The 25,054-nt window shown below is 40.3% G+C and overlaps 1 protein-coding gene across 2 annotated transcripts in view; it reads right to left on the bottom strand.

Moving 5' to 3' along the window:
- Nucleotides 1–9,945: 9,945 nt before the first annotated feature.
- The window catches only part of ZDHHC21 (zDHHC palmitoyltransferase 21), a 40,545-nt gene continuing 25,436 nt past the window's right edge, over nucleotides 9,946–25,054 (bottom strand). For both annotated transcript variants that reach the window (XM_083185918.1, XM_083185910.1), the window contains exons 7-8: nucleotides 15,205–15,248; nucleotides 9,946–12,571 (exon numbers count right to left, since the gene is read on the bottom strand). In XM_083185918.1, the coding sequence (XP_083042044.1) occupies nucleotides 12,439–12,571; nucleotides 15,205–15,248 (177 nt within the window). In that variant the 3' untranslated portion in view covers nucleotides 9,946–12,438. The remainder of the gene's footprint in view (nucleotides 12,572–15,204; nucleotides 15,249–25,054) is intronic.

The following is a 25,054-nucleotide window of genomic DNA, read 5'->3' as shown; positions in this document are numbered from 1 at the left end:
GAGTGAGTACAGAGAGAACACAGAACAAACCAGACCATAAATTATGTAAGACTCAGCAGTGCAGTCCAAGTGTCCAGATGTTCACTCCCAGCTTCTCAGTGTTGCATTATCACAAGTAAAGGCACATGAACTTTTATCTATGCCCTCCTCACCAGCTTGTCGGGGCAGTTTCATAGTCCTTATTGCTAATACTGTGCACATTGTAATTACAGAATAACACATTATCAAAGCAGTAATTAAAATGTATTTAGATCTGAACATCAGTTACATTGTACTGTACAGGTTGAGTATCCCGTATCCAAAATGCTCGGGACCAGGAGAATTTTGGATAACGGATTATTCCGTATTTCGGAATATTTTAATATTTCAATTATGTATTTTGAAGTATCTTGCATGTATGCTGTATAAACACATAAAATACACACAAATATATTTTATTACCACATGAAATGCACACAAATAAATGTTATTTGTTAAAAAAAAACAAGGTTTCAAAACATGAAACAAAATTTGTGTACTATCTCAGATATTGAATTTGAATGCCAAGCAATCATTTTCTTGCACATATATAATGGCAGTTACATATCATGTCACCAGTAGTGCTGTTACAAATGTCCCCAGTGAGTTTTTAGCAAAAATTTTTTATTTTTTTTCACTTTCTGGAATGTATGGTTTTCGGAATAATTCGGATAACGGATACTCGGATACGGGATACTCAACCTGTATTTATATTTTAGAATATTTACTCGGGTAAAACCACAATATATATATATATATATATGCTACATACCTATAAGACACAGCATAGCTGTTTTTAGATTATTTTCGTTAAAGTCCAAACATTACAACCCAAATCTGAGCGTATCAGTGAGTGTGCTGAGTGAAAAACTAGTGGGTCCCAGGGACCCCACAACTTAGAAAATTGTGGTCCTACTCCACTGTTTGTGGGTTTCATCCCATATAATGGGGGCTGAGAGCATGCAGCAACTGGGACAATGCTGGGAGCAGGTAGCAGTTAGGGTAAAAGCAGGGGCATAAAGAGAACTTTATGGGCCCCATAGCAAAATCTTGAAAATGCCCCACCTCACCATTGTCACTACAATGTCCCGTAGGGCAAAGAAAGAGTGAGCGACAAAGAGGGAGTTGGGGAAAGAGAGAGAGAAAAAAGAGGGAGAAAGAGAGGGAGAGAAGGGTGGATGGTCAGAGAGAGAGGTCCTTATGAAAGAGAGAGGGGGAGGTGCAAGAGGGAGAGAAAGGGAGGGGAACAAGCAGGAGTGAGAGAATATCAGGGAGGGATGGAGATAGAAATATGGGGGCAAGAGAGAGTGAAAGTGTGACAGAAAGGGGAAAAAAGTGGGGGAGCAGAGAGATATAGGAGAGAGACATGGGGCAGTGAGAGAGATTGACAGGTGAGAGAGATATGGAGTGACAGAGATGGTTGAGAGGGGATCAGAGGTAAGAAAAAAAGGGGAGAGAGCGGGTCAGGGAGACAGGGCAGAGGGAGACAGGAGAGAGCAGGCGAGAAAGTGGGAAAAAGGCAGTGGTGAGAGAGTGAAAAAGGGAAGAGACAAAGGTGGGAGAGAGTGTGAGAGGAGACATTGGGAGGGGAAAGAGAAAAAGTAAGGGAAAGCAGGCTTGTGACTGGCAACAATTTGAACCTCCAAATCACCCCCCCACCACCACTATGTAGTGTGTACCTCGCTAAATCTCTTCCCCCAACTGTGTAACTCTCTTAAGCTGTGTACACATGGGGGCGATAGGGGCTGGAATTATGGCCGCTGGCGACCATATTGCCAGTGATGGGAGTGTGCCCTGTCGATAAATCGCCGGGTGAGCGCTCCCGTTTTCAGCCCCGTTCTAATCGCTGGTCACAGGAGCTTGCTCTTGCGACCAGCTGATTACCTCTGCAGCTCCCCCAGCAGAGGTTCCTTTTTATCAGCGACCATCTCTGGTCGCTGATAAAAAGGAGACACTGAGCAATATATTGCTCAGCAATATATATCTCCCCCCGTACGCACCTTAAACCTCCTCCAACCACCGTGTACCTCACTAAGGGGGTTATTTTAGTTCACTCTCAGAGGCAAATTCCTTCTCCAATGGACAAAACCATATGCACTGCAGGTGGGGCAGATGTAACTTGTGCAGAGAGAATTAGATTTGGGTCAGGTTTTACTTCAAAGTGAGATCTATATTACAGTGTAAACATAAATCAGTCACTATTTACCCTGCACAGAAACTAAATAATTCACCCAAAGCTAAATCTTTATGCACATTACATCTGCCCCACCTGCAGGGCACATGGTTTTGTCCATTTGAGAAGGAATTTGCCACTGAGAGTGAATCAGAATAAGGGCCTAAGCCTCCCCCTTCAATAAAGCAGCGCTGTCCCCCAGCAAGGTCTTCGGATCAGCTGCACTGTGCCCCAGAAGACAGGGACTGCAAAACACGCTAATGTACCCTAGCATGAAGTTTCTTCAGATCGGAGGCATTATGGGACTCCTCTTCGGTGTCTGCAGGACTGGGTCCCCTGATCACACACACTGATAGTAGGTCAGGTGGGTACAATAGGGTAGACCAGATCAGCTGAAGAGGGCACAGTATGGCCGCACCGCAACTACTTGCATGGCATGGGATAAAAAAATGAATGGGTAAAAAAATACTTCCATTGGGTGCAGTTGATTACCTGCTGAGCCTTGAGGCCACCGGGCCCCTTAGCAGTTGCATCCCCTGCACTCTTTATAGGTATGCAACTAAGTACAGGGAAGTTAAGGGCAAACAGCAGTTGATATAGCTATACATGAGAAAAAGAATGTATGAGAGTCCACTCCCAAAGCATACCCAGCCCAGAGCTCTTGCAACTGGCACTGGTTGTAAAAATATGTGGGGTGGGGGATGGGAGTATGAGAAAGGGCCCAACATATTTTAAGAACCAGCACCAGGCTCGTCACATGTGACCCCACATATTTGATGGGGTCCCATGGCCAAAGCATTAATCAATCCTTATTAGTTAGCCCAGGCATTAAATTATTGGGGAGGTGGGGAAATCCCCAAATAAAGGGGTTCCCACTCTCCAGGGTACCCCAGTCCAGGGGGCTTCCCCAACACCCATGGGAAGTGGGTGCAGGATTGATAGCTTGTGTATGAAGTAGTATTGACCTTTTACAGTGGGACTATCGGGCCTAGCAAGCCTGTCCTACATGTTAGTACCTATAGTTCCCCTGCAATGGTAATATAAAAAAAAAAACACATAACACGTAACACCTAGCGCCAAATGCACCAAGATTCAAAATGTGATAAAATGGAGCGTTATAAGAAAAACCCCAGCCAACAAGCTCCTGTCATGTTACAGGTTGGGTTTACAAATGACAATCTGATTGGCAGCAGATTGTAAGGAAGTTTTTTTTTTGAGGATTTGCATGCTACATTAAAATTAGGTCTATCATGGGATTTAAATCCGTGACAAACTTCATAGCAGACATAAGACCTGTGGGTACACAAATCAGCAGTGATGTTGTCATACAGAGCCACCATTCAGTTATGCCCAATAGTTTAAATTGGCAAGTAAAAATATTAAATGTACAGGTAGTTGTAAAGGTCACTAAACTTTAAAATGGTCACCAAGGGGGTTATTCTAGTTCATTCTTTCTGACAAAATCCTTCTTAGATGGACAAAACCATGTGCAGTGGGGCAGATGTAACTTGTGCAGAGAGAATTAGATTTGGGTGGGGTTTTTCTTCAAAGTGAGATCTATATTGAAGTGTAAAATCATGCAGTCAGTATTTTCCCTGCACAGAAACAAAATAACTCACCTAATTCTAATTCTCTCTACACATGTTACATCTGCCCCCCTGCAGTGCACATGGTTTTGTCCATCTAAGAAGGATTTTGTCAGAAAGAATGAACTAGAATAAACCCCCAAATGAGGAGCGTGCAGGGACCTTTTTTGTGAGCTGCATTACAGCAGAGAGCATGACAAAAGCATGGGACAGGATTGCAACAGGTGAAAACCCCACCGTGGCTGATCCCCAAGGCCCAAGTAAAGTATTTAAAAAAAATCCAAACAAATGAAAAAAATCCACAGATGCTTATGTGGCCAGCTCTGTTGGGCACCAACATTAGACTGGAGAGAGGATGCAGGAAGGGTGTAGGGGAGGAGTGGTCTGTACTTTTCAGAAATTAACGTTTTGGTGCAGACTCCTCCAGCGCCACCTATAGCCAACGTATTCCAGTGTCCTCTGTAGATGTAAGAAAAATGAAGGCAAATGGATGCTGTTAATCAATATAAAAATATGAGCCAACAATCCACTGTTAGAAAAAAAGGACATCAAGAAACTCCTACATCTTTCTTGATACGTAATAATTTTTAGAATTTTATATTTTTCTAACAGTGGAGTGCTGAACCATTATGTGGCCCATATTCATATTTCTAGGTTTGGTAGCTTGTAGATTAGCTACTCCATTTTTTGACCAGTATTCTATACTGTTTATATAACATACAATGGAGTTCCTAACTCCTGACATCCTCAAACACAACTGGGATCTGAAGTGCAATAGGAATAGGATATTGTATACCTTAAGGCAGGCATGTCCAAACTATGCCCTTCCAGCTGTTGTGAAACTACAAGTCCCATCATGCCTTGCCACAGTTTTTCTATTAGGGAATGCTAAAACTATGGTAAGGCATGCTGGGATGTGTAGTTTAAGTTTTAAACTTTTTTTCTTCCAAGGGCCATTTGGAAATGGATAAAATCCTTCGGGGCCATATCAAAATTAGCAACTTTAAAAGTACCCTGATTCCCCCATCCCATACTCCGGCTGTCGCTGAATAACTGCTGCCGGCTGCTGCTGGACGCCTCTCGCGTGAACTCACCACCTCATGCAAGACTCCCTTCCTTGTCTCCCGTACAGTCAGTTGGGCAGGCCAGACAAACTGGCTACACCCCCCCATAGCCAGTTTGTGTTTACAGCCCGCGGGCCGGAGGTATTTAATAAAAATGCATTTATCCTTGTTCTTTAACCCTTTGAGTGCCACAGTTGCTGTGAGATCCTCAAAATATCTGCAAAAAATGCCAGCACCACTCACAGACACTTTTTTTGGTGCAATATTTAATTAAACTTCAATTGATTCACTTGGCTGTATTTGTATATTTGCATTTACTGATCCTAAAAGAACAGTTGCTTTAGGTCCTACTGTGGATTACAGCTCACTACTATAGATCTTCCTCCACGCAGTCTTGAATGGACACTTGAGCCTAATTTGGCTTTCCATAGATTTGCGTGATCTCTTTACTATCAGGTGATTAGTGACATACATTAAAAACAAATTCGGACAAGCTTAGAAAAAAAAAAAGAAAAAACCTTTATCTGGTATGTCAGGTAGGTTTAAATGTTCTGTACGTCATACAAAAGGACGTGCTATGTAGCACAGATGTGAAAATAAGCAAGCATATCCCAACTGGAAATAATGTACCACAAATAAGATTACCTCACTATTTTGGCTTGTTTTATTTCTTTGCTCCAAAGTATACAGTTAGTAATAATAAACAATGACAGAGCAATAAAACATATGGGTAATATAGTTCTCTATAAAGTACCATACACACGGGCTGATTTCAGGGATATTTCTAAGCGATCTGACCTGATCAATTTGAAACTAAAGGGATTATTCAACAACGCTTGCTAAGCAGCAGCTTAGCGAGTGACAACGCAGACTTTTTTTTTGTGGCTGCCCATTAAACGCTGGGCGTTCCCTTGGTCAGGCCCTGTTTCGGCCCCTTTCCCTCCCCGCAGAAAACAGCCTGGCGAGTGTGAAACTCTCCAAAGCGGTTCACTATCAGGGTTTGCGCATTCACAGAAATGCGCATATGCAAACCCCCGACCATCGGGGCTGGGACCGATAAGAGTGATTCTGAATTGGCCCTGAAGTACTGACCGCTCTGTGTACAAGTAGTAAAAATCTAGTCACATTGCCAGTGTTTTCACCAGCACTGGTCCACACAGATTGCAATGCTGGTGCATTGCAGGGGTGTCAGCAATGTGTGCTGAGCAATCTCTACTTAAGCACATTACTCAGCCCGGGGCTCCCATTACCTCATGTGTATGGGCCTTAAAATAACATTTTCAAATGTAAAATTAGTACAATAATTATAGAATGGCATATTTCAAAACTAAAATTATGAACATGGTCAAACATTCATACTGAAAATACACTGTAAACAGTTAAGTTGCTTTATAAAGTAATCTGAAAAACATTTGTTCATGAGAAAGCAATATCCATAGGACCTCCTGGATACCCAACAGTATTTATAGATGTGTCCAGATACAGAGGGAAATGCCTAGCATGAGTGAGGTAGCAGGACTTGTGTAACTCCGCTTGCATTAGGCGTCTTTTTGGATCTTATCCACACCGCTGTGTGAATAAGCAGCACAAGCAGTTTATGCAGAGAATATAGGCATGCCATATGAGATTTTATTCAGCAGAAGCTACTTGTGCATCCCATGGCCATTGTTTTGTGAGTAGGACACATTTTAATGGTAAAAGTTGCAAGAAAAAGACCCTTGGTGTTACCAAGTAGCAAAAAGTCATGGCGAGACTAGAAGGGGTGTTTAACATGCTAGAAGGCTATGTGGTTGGATGTGAAATTCACGCTAAATTGTACATTAAAAATATTGACAAGCTGCATGATTACCAGATTTCACTACGTTTTTCATTTTTACTTTACATATAAAAATACTTATAAAGTAATCTGAAATATATCTTCGGAAAGGCACATATTTCACAGAAAAGAAAAATGAAGTACATTTTGTCCAGGCCCAGATATAGGGGGCTATGCAATGTCATTCGAGCTCCCGCAGCTATCTCCCGACGGGGGAGATGGCTGCGGGGCCCTATTCAATGCTGTCTTCCCCGACAGCATTGAACAGGGGTTTTGCGCAGAACGAGCCCGACATCACAAGCTGTCGGGCTTCTTCTGCCGAGAAAAGCCGGAAATAGGCGAGCTCCCGGCCAGAGCCAGAGCTCGTCTATTTCCGTCATCAACTCGCGGCCACGCCCCCTTCTCACCGCTCGCCGGCCGGGACATTGAATCCCGACTGCCGAGCTCCAGGTGAGCTGACCGAGAACGGGACAGGGGCACGGCTGTCGCGCTAGCTCGACAGCCGTGCCCCTGACATTGAATACCCCCCTAGGCTTCAGAATCATAACTTGCGAACAAAATCACCTATGCGGTAAGCTCTCCAAATTAAATGAGCCACTCAATGACCCAGCTGACAAAGCCGTGCTGTGGCACCTTTCCCTTTACTTGTGCTCTAAATATCTGCACCACTGCAGGAGCTAAGGGCAGAGAAGTGCTGGATTTAGTGCTCTGTTTTATAAGACGAATTGCAGCACAATATGGACATAGGTACAGTATGTGGAATGACACCTCTAGGTTGGGCAGAGTATCCCTCTCTCGATGTATGTGTGCAGTGCAATATCAAGAGAGGGATGCACTGCATACATACAGGGGGAAATTTACCAAAATGGGAGTCCTAGTTCACATGGGATGTTGCTATGGGCAACCAATCAGATTCTACTTATTATCTTCTAGAAGGTTGCCCATAGCCATATCCCATGTGAAATGTAAATATCCCCATAGTGATTTCATTGACATTTCTTCTACAGCCCATACTTTATACGGTTATATTGATAATATGCAAAAGCAACAAACCCCTATATGAGATTGAGTAAGCAAGTCGGAAATTATTAACAATTGAAGAATGATTTAAATTAAATGTGATATGTTCTGATCTATACAGTCGCACCTGTACGGCTTGATCAAATATTGTGCAACACTATAAATTCTAAAACTATTTCTGATCATGTATTTCAACGATCGTGATATTAGGGAATGAATAAGAGGATTAAGTCTGCCGTTTGCAATAATCCACCTCACCCAGGTATATACCTACAGTAGGGTTCAGCTGCAGGGAAGATGATTTTAGAGTTTGCGTGCTGTGTTTACAACCATTCGCTACATCTCCCCCAGTGACCACAAGCACTGGTTAATACCACATACAATCTACTGTCACTAGCGTATCCGCGACATCAGTGAATTTAGCATAGCAGCAAATCCTGGTCACTGAAACATAAAAACCTTGATAAGCAGACTCTCCAATAGTCAGACAGAAGTTCTGCATGAAAACACAATTCTGTATTTGCTTTCAGTTTTCTACAAAAATTCAGATTGTTACGATATCACTCAAAATCTGTGCGTTTAAAAACTATTTTAGTGCTAATTCCATGCTCTCTCCTCCTATAGAAACATTCACTTAAAACGTAACCGTTTAGAGAACCCACGTTGGAGCAAATTGTATTTATTCCAACATATAACATACTTACTGTGATACTAATTTTGACATATACACGATTGAGCAACATATGATGTTCGTGGTCCATTTCTCTCTAAGGCAGGCCTGGACAACCTGTTGCTCCCTCCAGCTGTTGTAACACTACAAGTCCCAGCATGCATTGCCCCAGTTTTGCTCTTAGAGAATGCCAAAACTGTGGAAATGCAAGCTGCGATGTGTAGTTACACAACAGCTGAAGAGCCACAGGTAGATTTACTTGAGCTTCTAAAATAGGTTAATGGTGGTGCTGGAATTAGCAACCAGATTCTGTTCATTTCCTACAATGCAATGGAGAAAGAAGAGCTAGAATCGATGTGGTTGCTATGGGCAACATTCTTGCCAGTCTGTTTAGAACTTTAGTAAGTCTACCCAAGAGTGGTTTTATTGTTGTAGGGGAAGAGGTGGAGAGAGAAAGAACGTAATGAGTGGGCCAGAACTTCTCTAAGATCCGATGGTCTGCACTGCAAGGATATGTAGCTTACAGCATAACAACCTTCGTAATCAAGAATAACCGACAAGAACGGAGATCAGAGGCAGCAGGATAATATAAATCCCCAGATAAGATAGCACAAGCTCTGATGTAGAATGAGTGGATGAAGGATGTTTAGACTCCCTGATCCGCTCATGTAATGAAACAATATGGTGCTTTAAATAATGTAATATGCAATCTGTCCTAAATAGGGTTTTTTTTTTCTACACTGACACAGCCTACACATCCGACAATACACTGTAACCAAATGCCCAGATGAAATATGCTTAATTGTGGCACTCTATCTCTATATATTCTAGAGGGGTTTTATATGTAGCGAAGCTTCAAAAGATAACCCTCAAATAGAAAAAAACATTTTAGGATTAAATATTTTAAGGAAAGCACAAAACTAAAATCTTTAAATACAAACAATTATGACAAGGGCTAATTAAACCCCTAGTGCTGTTCAAATAGTCCCAAAGCCTTAAGAGGTGTACACATGGGCAGGATGCACCATGTAATTTTGACTATAGGGTCGATCCGATTAACCCCGAAGGGTACGAGTTGCTGTTCGGGTGCTGTTTTCACACTGAAAATGGCACCCAAATTAACCCTAACTCGCACCCTTCGCAGGGACGAATTGGCTGAAAATTGCTCGCACCCCTATGGAGGTGCAAGCACTTCAGCGAATCATCCGCACACATTGTGGTCAACAGCCCAATGTGTGTATTTTGGCCAAACACACAAAGAATTGTGGCTAGTGAAATTTGCCTTGCCCACATTGTCTATATAGCCGGATGATAAAGACATCATGGAGCCATTCATCGCTTTCGTCTGTAGTGTACACACGTTGTGATTTTGGCTAACCTTCTAGGCGATTTTGACTATCTAAATCAAAATCTAATAATCAGGGTTGATGGAAACAACCTTTACAAATATTTGCGGTCACATTTTAAAATAATTTACAACTGTTTAGAAATGAAGGTGTGGCATAAGAAAAATGTTGTTAAGACAAAAATGTTATACAAAAAAAGAAAAAGGTGCAGCAGTTATACTTTTTGTTTTGAAAGTGAAAAAAGCAGGGAACTCAAAATGTAAAATTTATTTCTGCAGATTTTTTGACAGTCACATTTTTGTGAGTAATCTTCAAGGTCAAGTGCAGAATGTTTTTGAAGGCTCAACATAAAATACTTAAAGCACTTCTTAATCTAATGTTGTGACTCATGACAATTCTGGTAAATAATTGAAGAAAACCACAACAAGTAATGATGGCCACTAAAAATGAAGAAGGGAAATGCATTTTTTTATGCATAATTTACAATGAACATTTCCAGGTATATTTATAAAAAAGGAGATAAACCTTAAAATAGCTACTTCCATTCACCAACTCCCTGCAGCAGGCAATAGTTTGGGAATTACTATTTTAGAAGGAAAATACAATCCTGTTATTGGATCACCACCTCAGGGGAACCAAACAGAAAAAAAAAAATGTACTTCAATAAAGCTTTTTTTTTTTTTTAAAGACTTTTTTTGGGAAAGGAATGTGGAACCGGAAGCTCCAACCAGGCTCCAAGATCATTATGCATGGTAGTCAGCAAAGCCAACACATAAGGAACAATCCTGGCCAGTGAAGTTTACCCATACTGTTGCTGCCATCAGGTGAGGGAAGCAAAATCACACCTTTTTAGTTATTTTAGTATACCAGTTACATAGAAGCGTAGGTTCTGTTTTTAAACCAAAAAGCTATACAAAAAGGTTTACACACATATCCCAGCTTCTGATGGATTGAAAAAAAAAGAGCAGTATAAAAAAATAAATTAAATAAAAAATACAAAAAAAATGTAAATGTACAACAAAACCCCCCCAAAAAAACAAAACTCGTTGATGCTGCAGGGTAAATAGATAATAGTTTTCTAATTCCATCTATGGGAATGTTTCTAGCCATTTTGTGCTTTATAGGACAACTGAGTTGGGGAGTGTTTTAAGTCGAGCTCATGACAGCTATGTATGGCTTGTTTAACCCTCTTCACCAAACAAATTACCAAACCAACAGAACCATTTAAATCTGTATGCATTTTAAATTATTACCATTAGAACATTGAAGCATTAACATAATTAACAAGGTAATATAATTTATACATTTGCATAATTTAAATTAATCAGACCATATAATATTATATATAACATTTGGTAAAAGTTTCTAATAAACACAAGAGAGCAATTTTTAGCAGATATTTAGGGGTTATTCAATTATCTGTGCTAAATTTTCAGCACATTCCGATTTTAGCACAATTGTTATTATCGGGCTATCCAATAAGACTTTTTAAATCGGCTGAAAAACATCTTAATTGGAATCTGGGAAATATGTTCCTGCTCTTTGTATTATCGCAGCTCTGAAGGCTGGCTATTGGGGGATTATGCTTCATATATGCCTGAAGCGTGCGAGGAATAATCCCCAATAAATTCCAGCTATCAGGGTTAATTGCATAGCCATTGGGGAATCACAGTACCGCAGCTAATTCAATATCCCCCTTCAAAAGTTATGTAATAATACTTTTTTTTTTTTATAAAACAAATGCCATATAAATTGAATCTATGTATTGCCCCATTATCCCAGTTATGCTTTTACACAATTCACTAGAATGCCCATCTCTGAAGGTGTATGAAAAAAAAAAAAATTATACTACTATTCTTTCTACATTTTACAGACTGTATTTTCAAAGACACCATTGGAATACATGAATATACAGATTTTGAAGAAGCACCAATACAACATCAGTATTTAACACAGGAAAAAAGAAACCACCATCAGAATTAGCAATGATCATAGTAGGCAAATAAACATACACAGTATCTGTATATACACACGTACATAACGTTCATTCCCTGCAGTACAGATACACTATTATAAAACCCAACCACAGGGTTGTACGTGTCATTCTAGAAGAAAAGAACAAGCTACACATTAAAAATAACATTCTGTAAAGTGGTTTATAAAATCTGATCACTGAAGATAAATGCATATTTGATTTCCAATACGAGAATGTGCGAAACTTTACATACAATATAAAAAACAAAAGAAAAGAAAATTGGCATATCAAAAACATTATTTTGCAAAACAAACCAAAAAAAAATCCATTTGCTTTATAAATATAAATACTATTTGGTTTCTTAAGGTTAAAAAAATAAATTAAAAAAATGATTAGAACAGACTCAAGGTGTCAAAAATTGTCAGTGCATTGATAAAAACAGACAAAAAAGAAAAACATTTTAGAACTTTTACATGACATGACAGAAATCTTAATCCATGGTTTTAGTCCATAGCCTGAGGGATCTCAACGTGTCCTGAGGGTAAGAGGACATCTTGAAAAGATATAACGTTCAGCACATAAATACATATCTTGTACTGTTCCCACAAATGCATTGAGATCACTATTAAAACAAAGCCTGGGGCACTTTGTGATGTGTAAGATTGGTGGGTGGATTATAATTGACTTGAAGACTGTCATAGCACTGTTATGATAAAACACGTAAGTTGCTTCCAGCGTGGCAGACCCATCTGTGCTCACCATCCATCTGTTTAGACATGATTGGCAAAGTAGTAGGAGATTCGCAGTGGTTGCCTCCGCCTGAAAGGAATGAACCACAGGATCTTCCAGCGAGTGCCAAAAACTTCTGAGAAGGTCTGCTGCCATGGTTTTCTAGCTCTCGATCTACAGAAGACAGCATTATTAGTGAAAGACAGCATACCCATGGTGCATTTCAGTCAGTGTAGACAATACAGGGTTGGCTGGGGATCTATTAGAAGGCTTAGATGAATTGTGTTTCCTAACATCACAAATGCAGCTTTCCTTTTATTATGACACACAGCTGCGTTTTAACACCTCCTAGCAGGGGCTGAGACTTTATTGTCAATCAACGGAGGGCAAGTTCTGAAGTTGTAGACAATCCTGGGATGACAAGAATTCATGTCAGCTAAACAGTGGCAGGTCCTTTCATTCATCTGTGGCTCCTATAAATGCCATTTTGTCTGTTCGAAAACCCCCCTCATAAGAGCAAATGAAAAACAAAGCTAAAGATGCTGCTTCCGCTTCCTGTCAGATAGGCACACTTCTTGCTTTTACAATGAGATGAACAGTGCTGGCTTCCTAGGATCCCCCTCCGTTATGCTATGGAAAGAAGTTTAACGCAATATTCTCTGAAGTAAAGGATTTCAAAGGATTATATTTATTCTGTGCGCAATCATTTAAATCACTTTATTGTGGTCCAAAGCAGAGAACAAGCAATTAATTATACAAGAAATGTTTGAGTACTTGGGGAATTTGTGTAATATGTAATCTTGTGGGAATCCAACTAAAAAAGTACACACATCCAGGAAGTATGAAGAGACGAGCACAGCAATTATTGCTGTCCCACTATTTTCTAATTCAAAGCAGCCCCCATATATTCTATGAAAGGTCCTACATTTGGAAGTCTACCAAGCTCTGGAATGAGAAAACCAAGGGCTAATCTGCATTCCGGACGGTCACTATCAGTCCATATTGGCAAATATTTTACATTACAAATAACTTTTAAAATATAAGATTGTGATAATATATAGCCTACACTTTTTAAAGCACCCATATGTACAATCCTCTGTTCACATATCTTTCCCAGCAGAAAACTGCATTTGCAGTATTACTAGAGTACATGAGTAATATGATTCATAAAATACATAAAAAGTCATGCTAAACCAGAAAATATACAATATGTGCATAAGTTTTAGGCAGGTGTCAAAAAATTGTTTATTTTTATCATTTAACAAAATGCAAAATGAATGAACAGAAGAAAAATCTAATAATCAAACCAGTATTTGGTGTGACCACCATTTGCCTTCAAAACGACATCAATTCTTTTAGGTAACAGTTTTTGAAGGAACTGTGCAGGGGGTTGTTTCTTCATGTAATCCCACACAGACTCTGATGTTTTGATCAGGGCTCTGTGGAGGCCATATCATTAAAGAACTCCTTGTTCTTAACACTGTAGCTTGTTCTTCATGACATTGGGTGCAGGTTTGGGGTTATTGCCCTAATGCAGAATAAATTTGGAGCCAATCGGATACCTTCCTTGACTGTACTGCATGATGGAAACCTGTCTGCCTATTTCTTAGCATTATAGAAACCATTTATATGAATTGTAGCCCCTAACTAGCAAGGAACCTCCATCCAAACCCTTTGGTGAATACGCTGCCTTATGTTAGAGTCAAATATTTAACATTTTTACTTATTGGTACAGAGCATTTGCTGCCATTTTTGTGCACACCAATTCCTATGTTGTTGTGCATAGTTCAGTGGTTCCCAAACTGTGTGCCATGGCTCCCTGGGGTGCCTCAGTACACATACAGGGGTGCCCTGGATTGGTGGTCCAGGACCAACTCAAATTATTAATGGTTAATTATTTATGAGCAAAACCAGTGCTAGTGGCTGCCAATCATAAAATGTGTACAAACAGAAGCAAATCCTGCCCTTTACCACATAACTGACCCTAATAATCGTATATAATCTCATATAATATTGTAAAGCGCAACGGAATATGCTGCGCTATATAAGAAACTGTTAATAAATAAATAAATAAATCTAATTAATTTACTTTTTGGCCTAGGAGGTGCCATGAAAAAATTCTTATGCTCTAGGGTGCAGTGATTCAAAAAAGATTGGGAACCCCTGGCATAGTAGATTCTCTTGGCCTTGTTTCCACCTCAAAAAGGTATGGCTTTTTTTGGCCACAATTCTTCCATGAAAACCATTTCTGGACACACTTTTCCCGAACAGTAGATGTACCTAGGTCCCACTGTTTGACAGTTTTAAACTGATGGCACTGCTGGATATCTTGAGTTTGAAGAAAAGCAAGGCTGAGATGTCTTTGAACTGATGCACCAAGTCTTCCTGGCTGACCACTGCGTCTAGGGTCCTCAAGATTACCAGATTCTTTGTGCTTCTTCCAAAAAATCTTGAACAGCACATCTTTGAACCCCGGTCTCCTTAGAAATCTTTATTAAAATTTCCATATGAAAATGATAATCATTATCACCTGTTTGGTATGATTGGTTAGCCATACACCCGACTATAAACTCCCCGAGTTTGTACAAGTGTACCTAGAAGAATTGATTCTACTTTTATGGCAAAGGGTGGCAGTACCAAATATATATTTGGATTTGATAAAAATAAACTATAAACATAAACTATTCTGAAACACAAGGGATCTTTCACCGATTATTAAATGCATAACGTTAACAATACAAGGTTACAATACAAACAATTGCTTGAAAAGGCTTAAAAAAAAAACAAAAAACAAAAAAACAACTTACATTTCTTCACAGCAGCTGGACATTTTCTCTATTGTTGTCATATCCTAAAGTGAACAAAAATTAAAATGCAAAGATTAAAAATGTGGGATTTATTTATACACATTAATGTAAATATGAAACTGATAAAAGTTATATGAATGATCGCATAAAAAAAACTATTCTTAATGCATTGATGAATAGTGTAAACACCAATTTTTTTTTATATTACTTACATACCTAGAAGTTCTGTTAAAAGGGCAATCACTTACAAGGCAAAAGCATGCCTTGTAAGTGATTGCCCCTTAAAAAAAACACTTGCAAAATGATTTGTACCACTACATAGCATCCAGATGACTAACTGCTTTCCGAAACCACACAGGTTCCGCTGAACCCGTGTGTTTTTGGCCTAAGCCGGTCTTTTTAACTGAGTGATCCAATAGCGTTTTTTGTGTGGTTGTAAGATGCACCTTTAAGCACCTAAAAAAAAATATTGGGTACTTGTTTCCTAGCACGGCCACACCGATTTACAACGGGGTGGTAGTGTCGGAAAAATCGGGTCGATCGCATCGCATGCGATTTAGTCGCATGCGATGCGGTCGCATGCGATGCGATCGACGCGACCGACCTTCGACCCGATTTTTTCATTGAATGAAATGTAAATCGGGTCCCTGGGACCCGATTTTACATTGGATTCAATGTAAAATATTCCCAACCCCCCCAAATTTGACGGCGTACACCCCACCCCACGATAGACGCCAACCCGAAGCGTGGCGAGCGCAGCGAGCCCGCGAGGGGCGGCGGTGCGCGTCCTCCGACCTTTTCATTCCCCTACTATCCACGTCGGCGTGGAGTTGAGAATAGAATAGTGTGGCGAGCGCAGCGAGCCACCGAGCCCGAAGCGTGGCGAGCCCCGCGAGGGGACGCGTATACCTGTGAAGTTGTACACGTCCGCTCGCCACACTATTCTATTCTCAACTCCACGCCGACGTGGATAGTAGGGGAATGAAAAGGTCAGAGGACGCGCACCGCCGCCCCTCGCGGGCTCGCTGCGCTCGCCACGCTTCGGGTTGGCGTCTATCGTGGGGTGACGACGGGGACATCTATAATGTGAAATGGGTCATATTGGCCCATTTCACATTTTTCACATTTTTTCAAGATTTCAATGTTAAAAAATATTTTAACATTGAAGCCTATGGAAAAATCGGGGGCATCGCGTCGGGACCATTGTTAATGGTCCCGACCGACGCGATGCCCCCGATATTTTACCTTTCCCGACACGATTTCAATGTTAAAATATTTTTTAACATTGAAGCCTATGGAAATATCGGGGGCATCGCGTCGGGACCAATGTTAATGGTCCCGACCGACGCGATGCCCCCGATATTGTGTCCTAGCCGGCAAAATGGACCTGATTTCAAAGGAAATCGGGTCCATCTTATGGATCGTGTACCTTAACTTAAAGGTACACGATCCATAAGATTGTGGCCGTGCTAGGAAACAAGTACCAAATATTGGGATGTCTTATGTCAATTTAACCTAGCCTTTTTAATTAGGTCCTTAAAATGTGCGTTTTTGCCAGATCGTAAAAGATAAATTTGGTTCGTATTTTGGATTCAAAACAAAATTTGGTGGAAACAGTTTTGACATCTTCTCTTAACTAAAAAAATCTCAGAAATCAAAGATAGGTGATGGACATGTCAAATTTTTTGGGGGTGATCTAATGGGGAATGACCCATATTAATGTTTCATAAACCTTCCTTGACAAATGCTCTATGGAATTGTGAAAATCCAGTGATTCTTGAGAACATACCGCCAGAAACCGAACAGGGACTTAATGTAGTGTACAGTATGTAAAAATATACACACGTTATAATACAACAGTATCCGATAGATAGGTCGACAGTGTCTAGGTCGATAGTCAATAGGTTGACATGGACAAATGGTCAACACTAGCAAAAGGTTGACATGCTAATTGTCGACACAATTATTTTTTTAACTGACTTTATTTGTCGACTATATCGACATACACCCCAAAAAAAGTGAAAACTCCTTTTGACCTTTTCCTGTGTCGATCGATACACTAGCAAGATTTGGTCTGATTTGACCTGATTCAGGCGAAAAGGCAGAGGCGCCAGTGGGGGGGGGACACAAAGAGCCAATGCAGAGAGGCGGGCAGGGAGAGCAAATCTAAAATAATCTAAAAAAAAAAAAAAACATAAAAATGAATGGTCAGCCAATGATTCAGAGCTCTCTCAGCGATCAGTGGCTTCCCATTCATTTGTATGGGGTGTTTTTGCAGCTCTGCTCCTGGCTGCCCCTGCCTGGCTTCCACGCGAACCCCGGCTCCCTCAGCGTGCAGCTCTCCGGAAGTTGCACGTGATAAATCGCATGCAAAATGTGGCACATCAAGTGCCTAATTGTATTTGAGCCCTCCCCAACAGATCAGGTGCGACTTATCCAAATGGGGGCCTTTACTGTATACTATACTTACAAATTATAATGGGGGGGGGGGGGGGTTAATTACACTAGGATACAATACATACAATCACTTATCAAAATATGGCACCATTTGTTTACAAAGTAAAAATGCTAAACTTTTCAATGATGAGATTATTAAATGTGCAGAAACCAGTGCAAATTTACATAAACCAGATTAACATAAATACATATATAATACAGTATAGAGACATTTTCTTGCTGGATAACACTTGATTTACTTGTAGCAATGAGGACAGAAAAACACTGGCATCAGCATGGTACCGTTCCTCACACAGTGCTATGACCAACTAAGCAGAGTTGCTGCAATAAACAGAAACCACAAGACTGGTATTTGTAGGTGTAAATTAAGTCAGCACAAAGCTCAAAATCTATGAAGGGGTCAGAAGAGCACAGCGCTGTTGCTCATTACTTTAGGATTAGCAATATGAAATACCTAGGTGGCACCTCCAGAACGTGTGGCAACAGAAAAAAAAAATGGAGAACAGCCAGATATACAACACAGAACATCGTATGATGTTTGAAGAGAACAGTTATTAGAGAATGAAAGAAAAAGTAATGTGAAAGTCTACACAAATCCCAAAGCACGTCTAACAGGATAACTTAATTCTACCTGAGCTTTATGGTAATCATATTAGCAGTACATTTCATTCACTTAGCAGTTAAAGACAGCCTATTAACCTTTCAACGACAAATTAAAGTTAATTATTCCATTAGTGAACTTACTGGAAGGTAGTAAGTGAGCAAAAAATAATCATCCCATTTATAATGAGTACCATTTTACTCTTTTGGGTAAACCTAAAGATCATTTAACATCAGCACATAAAATCTAATAAGGTATTCTTATTCAAAACTTACAAAAACATAAAATCTGGATAAAATAAAAAAAATACTGGAGGACTCCCAGCTGTCCAGGAAAGTGGTCCAAGGGCTCACTGCACATGTAGCTTGTGGCCAGGTCTCCATCAAAAGAAACTGCCAAGTCCCGAGAACGCACTGAAAGAGCCCGTGCTTGATGGCACTAGTGGTGGTGAATTTGGTGTATTCAAACAGGGATGGATGCAATGACTTGGCCCATCACACTCTGCCTTTTAAGGTCACCTAAATATAGTTTGTTTTTGTTTTTGCCAGGGGGGGGGGGGGCTGCCTAACTGGTCTGATTGTGGCCCCACAATTTATTGAGCAACTGGGGCTACTCTTTGCTATGCCTTAGATACTTAGATGATCAACTGCTTTGAGTATGGGGGAAAAGAGTGGGAAGATCTGAGGCTCAATAGCTGTTGCAGAGCTGCACTTTTCCCACATACCCGGGGCTGTTTGTTGTGTGTTGTTGACCACTTTTGTAAAAGACAGGGATGGCGAAGAAGCAGCAAGACCTTGTTAACAATCATAAAATTGAATGGTTACACATAGACTCAATTAGCAGTGAAGTCATCTTGGAAACTAGGCTCTACAGGCAGAAAAACCATGACTTCATGTCACTCGCATCCCACAGAAGTGCAATTAAAAAAAAACAAGCAATATTTTCCTGCCATAGTAACCAATTTTGTGTTCAGGGAGAACTTCTCCCATAAATGAACCTGCCCAGTAGAAGTCACAGCACGCTTAATAGGACAATACAATCAGTAGGAAAAACAAGATTCAAAAGTAAATATTCAACATTAAAATTATCTAATTTACTTAAGGTAATTATATACATACATACATATATATATATACATACATACATACGTACGTACGTGCATACATACATACATACATACATACATACATACACACATATATACACACACACAGAAACAATTCTTGATAATCCTTTCAAATTAGGCTACAGATTAGTCTGCTTGAAGGATGTAGCCCATCTGAAACATCTGGTAGCATTATGAGGGAAGGAGGACATTTTAACTGTTTGAAATACGATTACAGAGCCATGCTATACAAGTGTCTGGGTAATTTCTAATTACTATATATGGGTCACTGATAATCTGCTTGTGTAGGCTGCACACAGCTGCATAAAATGAGAAGGGATCATTGCTAAAATCATGATCAAATTACCCAGACAGAGGAGAGATTTACTCTGCCTCATGTACATGTATAAACCGATCAAACAAGGAAGAAAACTAGGAAATTCTTGAATGGTTGATGGCAGAAATGAGTGGCAATGTTTTCTTTTTTTTTGTAAAGATGACCAAACACTGCACCTTTTTGGAATGCACTATACAATTTCATTTTGATATAGTTTTGATTTCACAATAGTCATCTTAAATAAACACACACAGGGGGGTTAGATGTACTATTCTACTATTTACATTTAAAAATTTACTATTAAGATACTATTAATTTAGATTTACGTTTCTAACAAATTAAAATTAGTGGTGTTTCTCACGACAACCAGATTCTAGCTATTACTTCCCTACTGAATTCAGAATCTAACTGGCTGCTATGGGCATTGGGCTCCAGCAGTCATCCTCGGCTGGGGGGTGGGATGTGTATCAGTCCGGAAGACCAATGGCACATCATCATAGCCATGCGCTGTCACTCTAAAAAGACAGTAATCTTGGCATTGTATCTAAATATATTGTGCCAGCGCTGGCTGAATATATTTGCAAGACGGTAATAAAATGTAATAATATTTAATGACTATGCATATATCATTTAAACATACAAATTATCTAAAATGCCACAGTGTGCATATAAAAATACTGACAATAAATTTAAAGTCAGCTGGAATCCAATTAAAAAAAAAAGATGAAAACACAAATAAGTTCCCACTGGATAAATGTTGATATTACCAACCCACATGGAGAGGGCAATGTTGCTGAGGTATTCAAAGAAGCAACTGAGGTGGGAGATGTGAAATCTTGCGTTTTAAAGTAACGTATCCCTTGTATCCTCATGAGATGCTTTGAAAGATTACCAGGGTTCTCTGGAGTCTTCGGATGTAGTAACTCTGAAGGCTGGATAATTAGGAATAGATGCCAATGTCCAGTCTGAGTTAAATATTGCAGAGAAGTAAACTAGGTGGATGGTGATGCCAGTTGGGGGTATTTCTGAACAAGCTCAACACGTTTCTCCGGATATACTCAGGCTTTCTCAGGAAGCAAAAAGAATGATCCAGTTTTCAAGGGAAGGTAATTTATAGCACTCTGCTAATTGCAAACATTGCACATCTGTGGACTATTGGAACTGGGACCACTAAGATGCAAAAGAATCATCATTCCACCCACAAATTACACATATGCACCCTCTGCCGGAGGCAGCAAGAAAGTCTGCAAGTATGGCTATATGTACATATAAAGATGTGCCAGAGTCCATTCTTTGAGCTACAAACAAGTATCACTTTGCACACTGCCAGTAGTATATATATATATATATATATATATATATATATATATATATATATATATATATATATATATATATATATATATATATATATAGATATGCCTAATAACTTGTTCTAAGTCTTGTTGGCGAGTGGTATACTTATATATCAGGTTGGCAATTTTAGTATTAAATAGATGACTTTGAACAGTACATCTTTTATACTTCCACCAAATGGTACATACCACCACCTGCTGTGCCCAATGTTTTGTCCTGCAGTTCTTTTCTTTTCAAGATCCTCTTCATGGATCCACTAGACTACCAGCTCATAATATGAGGTTGGTGTATGACCTCCCCCATTGCTCTCCAATACTGTGCATTTTATAGCACCCATACTGTAGATCCAACTCTGTACATAATGAGGTTGAAATAAGTCTTTGCAATATAAAGCTGCACCAGTCATCACATCCGTTTACATGCTGTCTGGCACTACCCTGTTGTAGGAGTCTGACAGACAAAATCAGAGTTGCTATGTACTTAACTTACTGTGACAAGCACAGTAACAGAGATACCGCCTTCAACTTTAAAAGTATGGTTAAAAAGGACAGGTTCCAGAACAACAACAAGGAATTGAAGGCGCTTGACTGGGATGTCCAGATGTGTGAATAATTTTCTCAGTTGCGGGAAGATAAGTGAGGTAAGATAAGATAAGGGAAGATAAGTGAGTTCTTTTGTTTTATTTATTATGTGATATTGGTCAGCAGGCCATACCACTGTTTTTACATTAAATATTTTTACTGAGACTGGTCCTCCTCTTTGTTTCCGGCCCACTACATGGGGACACTTGAGAGTGGATTTTTAAAGGGGATCATCTTTATAAAGATACCTTTATAAGTGGATCCAACCTGCATTCGCAGTGAGTACGGTATGCAGCATTGAGACCGTTGTTACCCACCATTGGCATGCTGGTTGTGGATTGAGTGTTAAAGAAGCCTTTATTTGCGTTTGATCTTCTATTTTCACCAGTGAGTATGGTACGCGCATTGGAGTACTAACTCACCTCTTGATATTCACCCTACAGTTGATCACCAGTGGTGTACCTCTAAAAAGATACCATTATATGTTTTAAGCACAGCACTGAGTTTCAGTACAATATTTGTCTCTGGGACCCACTATAACCTTTTAGTATTCTTTGATTGTGTCACTGATACACATTTTCTGTTTATGTTTTTTCCTGCAACTGAGAAAATTATTCACACATCTGGACATTCCAGTCAAGTGCCTTCAATTCCTTGTTGTTGTTCTGGAATTTCTTGTAGTGAAGATTGACAAGTGGTCCTCCTTTGGGAATTGAGGCTGCATGGACTTTTTTAATCGCCTTGGGACTATTCTACACATTTTTTATTTTTCAAAAAGGACAGGTTCAATTATGTGTGCACATACAGTATGTATCCCTATAGAGAGGCAAGGATATAGAGAGCTATTCATTTATACATATATATTAAAAAATATTTATCTAGACCCATACAACACACTTACTTAGTGGTTGTTTGTTAGGTTAATCTACACATTGATAATTGCAAATGTCTTAAAGGCAAATCATGTGGCAGCAATGCATGTTCAGACCAAACAGATTGCGAAATAAATGTAATCTAAGTAGGTAGGAGTAGCCAATGCCGGACCATGATTGGCTGGTGGGCGGGCCTAAGTCCCGGTTGGGGGAACCCTAGAAGTAAACCGAAGACCGGAGCTTGGTAACAGCGGTGCAGGGGTCCCGGAGAAGCGCGGAAGACGGCTGGTGAGTATGTTTTCTCTCCACAGGTACCCACATGGATACTACTGGACAAGGGGACCGATGCTTTGTGGCAACATAGGTGAGTATTGGATGAATGGGCTCTGTGTGCAATGAAGTTTTTCTGTACGTGTGTGTATATTTAACTATTTGTCCTACTGTGGGACTACAAGTCCCAGCGGGCCCTTTATTGCCCCGCATGCTGGGACTTGTGGTTCTTTAGGTCCCTGCATGCGGTGCCACAGCATAGTTCCACAGCAATACACAATAGTTTTTTTTGTTTTTTTTTACAATTATCAGCTCGATGCCCACCGCCCATGGGCAATTGAGGACAGATCCGGGCTTCAGCATGGGCAGGTAAGTTCTGGAGGGGGGGACCCCATTTCCCCAGGACCCCCTGCCCATGCTTACCTGTCAGAGGGCTGAATGCTTTGGCCGGGGGGACTTGTATAAAAAGCCCCGGCTGTGGCATTACCCTGCTGGCTGGTTGGGCCCGGTGCTGGTTCTTCAAATATGGGGGACCCCTACTCATTTTGTCCCCCTTGAGCCTGGTGCTGGTTTTATAAAATCCTGGGGACCCCAATTTGTTTTGCCCCGTGATTTTATGAAACCAGGACTGGATCTTTGAGCCCGGGGCTGGTTATGCTTAGGAGGGGGGACCCCACGTCGTTTTTTTAACTCTTTTTTTACACCAGAACCATGCACAGATCGCAATGATCTGTGCTCGTCTCTGACAAATTCGCCCATCAGAACCTGGTCTGAAAAAAGTGCGATTTTTAGACACCTGAAAAATGCAATTTCCGTTTGCGCATGCCATTAAATAAGCGATTTGTATACTTTAGAATAGGAAAACATCTGGATGCGATAAAAATGCTAATTTTTACCAGCAAGTGAGAAAGTGCGAGTTATCGCACAAAATGTGTGATTTACGGGACTTAGCGCACCCTAGTAATTGTCGATTTTCGCAAAAAAATGTGAACACGCCATTTTGTTGCCTAATTATCGCCAAAAATCATGAATCGCTCCCTATTAAATGTCACCCCATATGTGCTTTTTAAGCACATACGATTGCTTGTTCGACCGCTCCATGACCTGCATACGATCAGGTTGTATGCAGGTCATCCTTAAGTATGGGCAGCTTAAGTTCCACAAACAGGACACAGAGTTCATTGCAATCCTTTGACCTCCAGTGTCAAGTTCTCTCTCTCTGTATATATGTATATATATATATATATATATATATATATATATATATTTTATCAATATCCACTGCTGGTCGGCACTCTTTACACTGGGCCAAGTCCAGGTGCGCTCTGCAATCTAGTATACAAGTCCAAAGAAAGAGGCACTCCGGTAGTAGTAATCAAAAAGTGGTTGTATTGGTAGCGCCAAGCGCTTTCGGGGATGAAAGCCCCTTCCTCAGGGCACAACAGTAACATATAGATATAGATAGATAGATATATAGAGAGAGAGAGAGAGATATAGATATATCTATATCTATATCTATATCTATATCTATATATATATATATATATATATATATATATATATATATATATATATATATATATATACACACACACACACATATATAAAGTTTGTTGTGTGGTTATGTACTGGGTTGTTGTTTTGTTTCCACAAAAGCAGTTCCTTTTGCTTCAAGTTCTACCTAAAATCATAAAGGTCTTTAAGGGGGGTATGCAATGTCTGTCGACCTCCCGCAGCCATCTCCCGACGGGGGAGATGGCTGCGGGGCCCTATTCAATGCTGTCTTCCCCGACAGTATTGAACATGGGTTCTGCGCAGAACGAGCCCGACAGCAGAAGCTGTCGGGCTCGTTCTGCCGAGAAAAGCCGGAAATAGGCGAGCTCCCGGCCGGAGCTCGTCTATTTCCGCCCTCATCTCACGGCCACGCCCCCTTCTCGCCGCTCGGTGGCCGGGACATTGAATCCCGACTGCTGAGCTCCAGGCGAGCTGACCGAGAACGGGACTGGGGCACGGCTGTCGCGCTAGCTCGACAGCCGTGCCCCTGACATTGAATACCCCCCTAAGTGTGCAATCAGTAGTAAATCTGGAATTTTTAGAAGAATTTCAGTTTCTATATAGACTATAAATCTTAAAATTTGTCTTTCATAGTTTATATATTTAAATATAAAAAAAAAGATTACTACATATTTCTATACAAATTTTGCAACACAAAATACCACATAAAAATCCCAGCTATAGGTTAATCTTTACAGCTGAGCGATTTATAGATCC

Source organism: Crinia signifera, chromosome 1 (assembly GCF_055691185.1).
Source record: "Crinia signifera chromosome 1, ASM5569118v1, whole genome shotgun sequence".
Classification (NCBI taxonomy): Eukaryota; Metazoa; Chordata; class Amphibia; order Anura; family Myobatrachidae; genus Crinia; species Crinia signifera.
The sequence above is the reverse complement of the archived record's forward strand: the minus strand, read 5'-3'. Positions and strand labels throughout refer to the sequence as shown.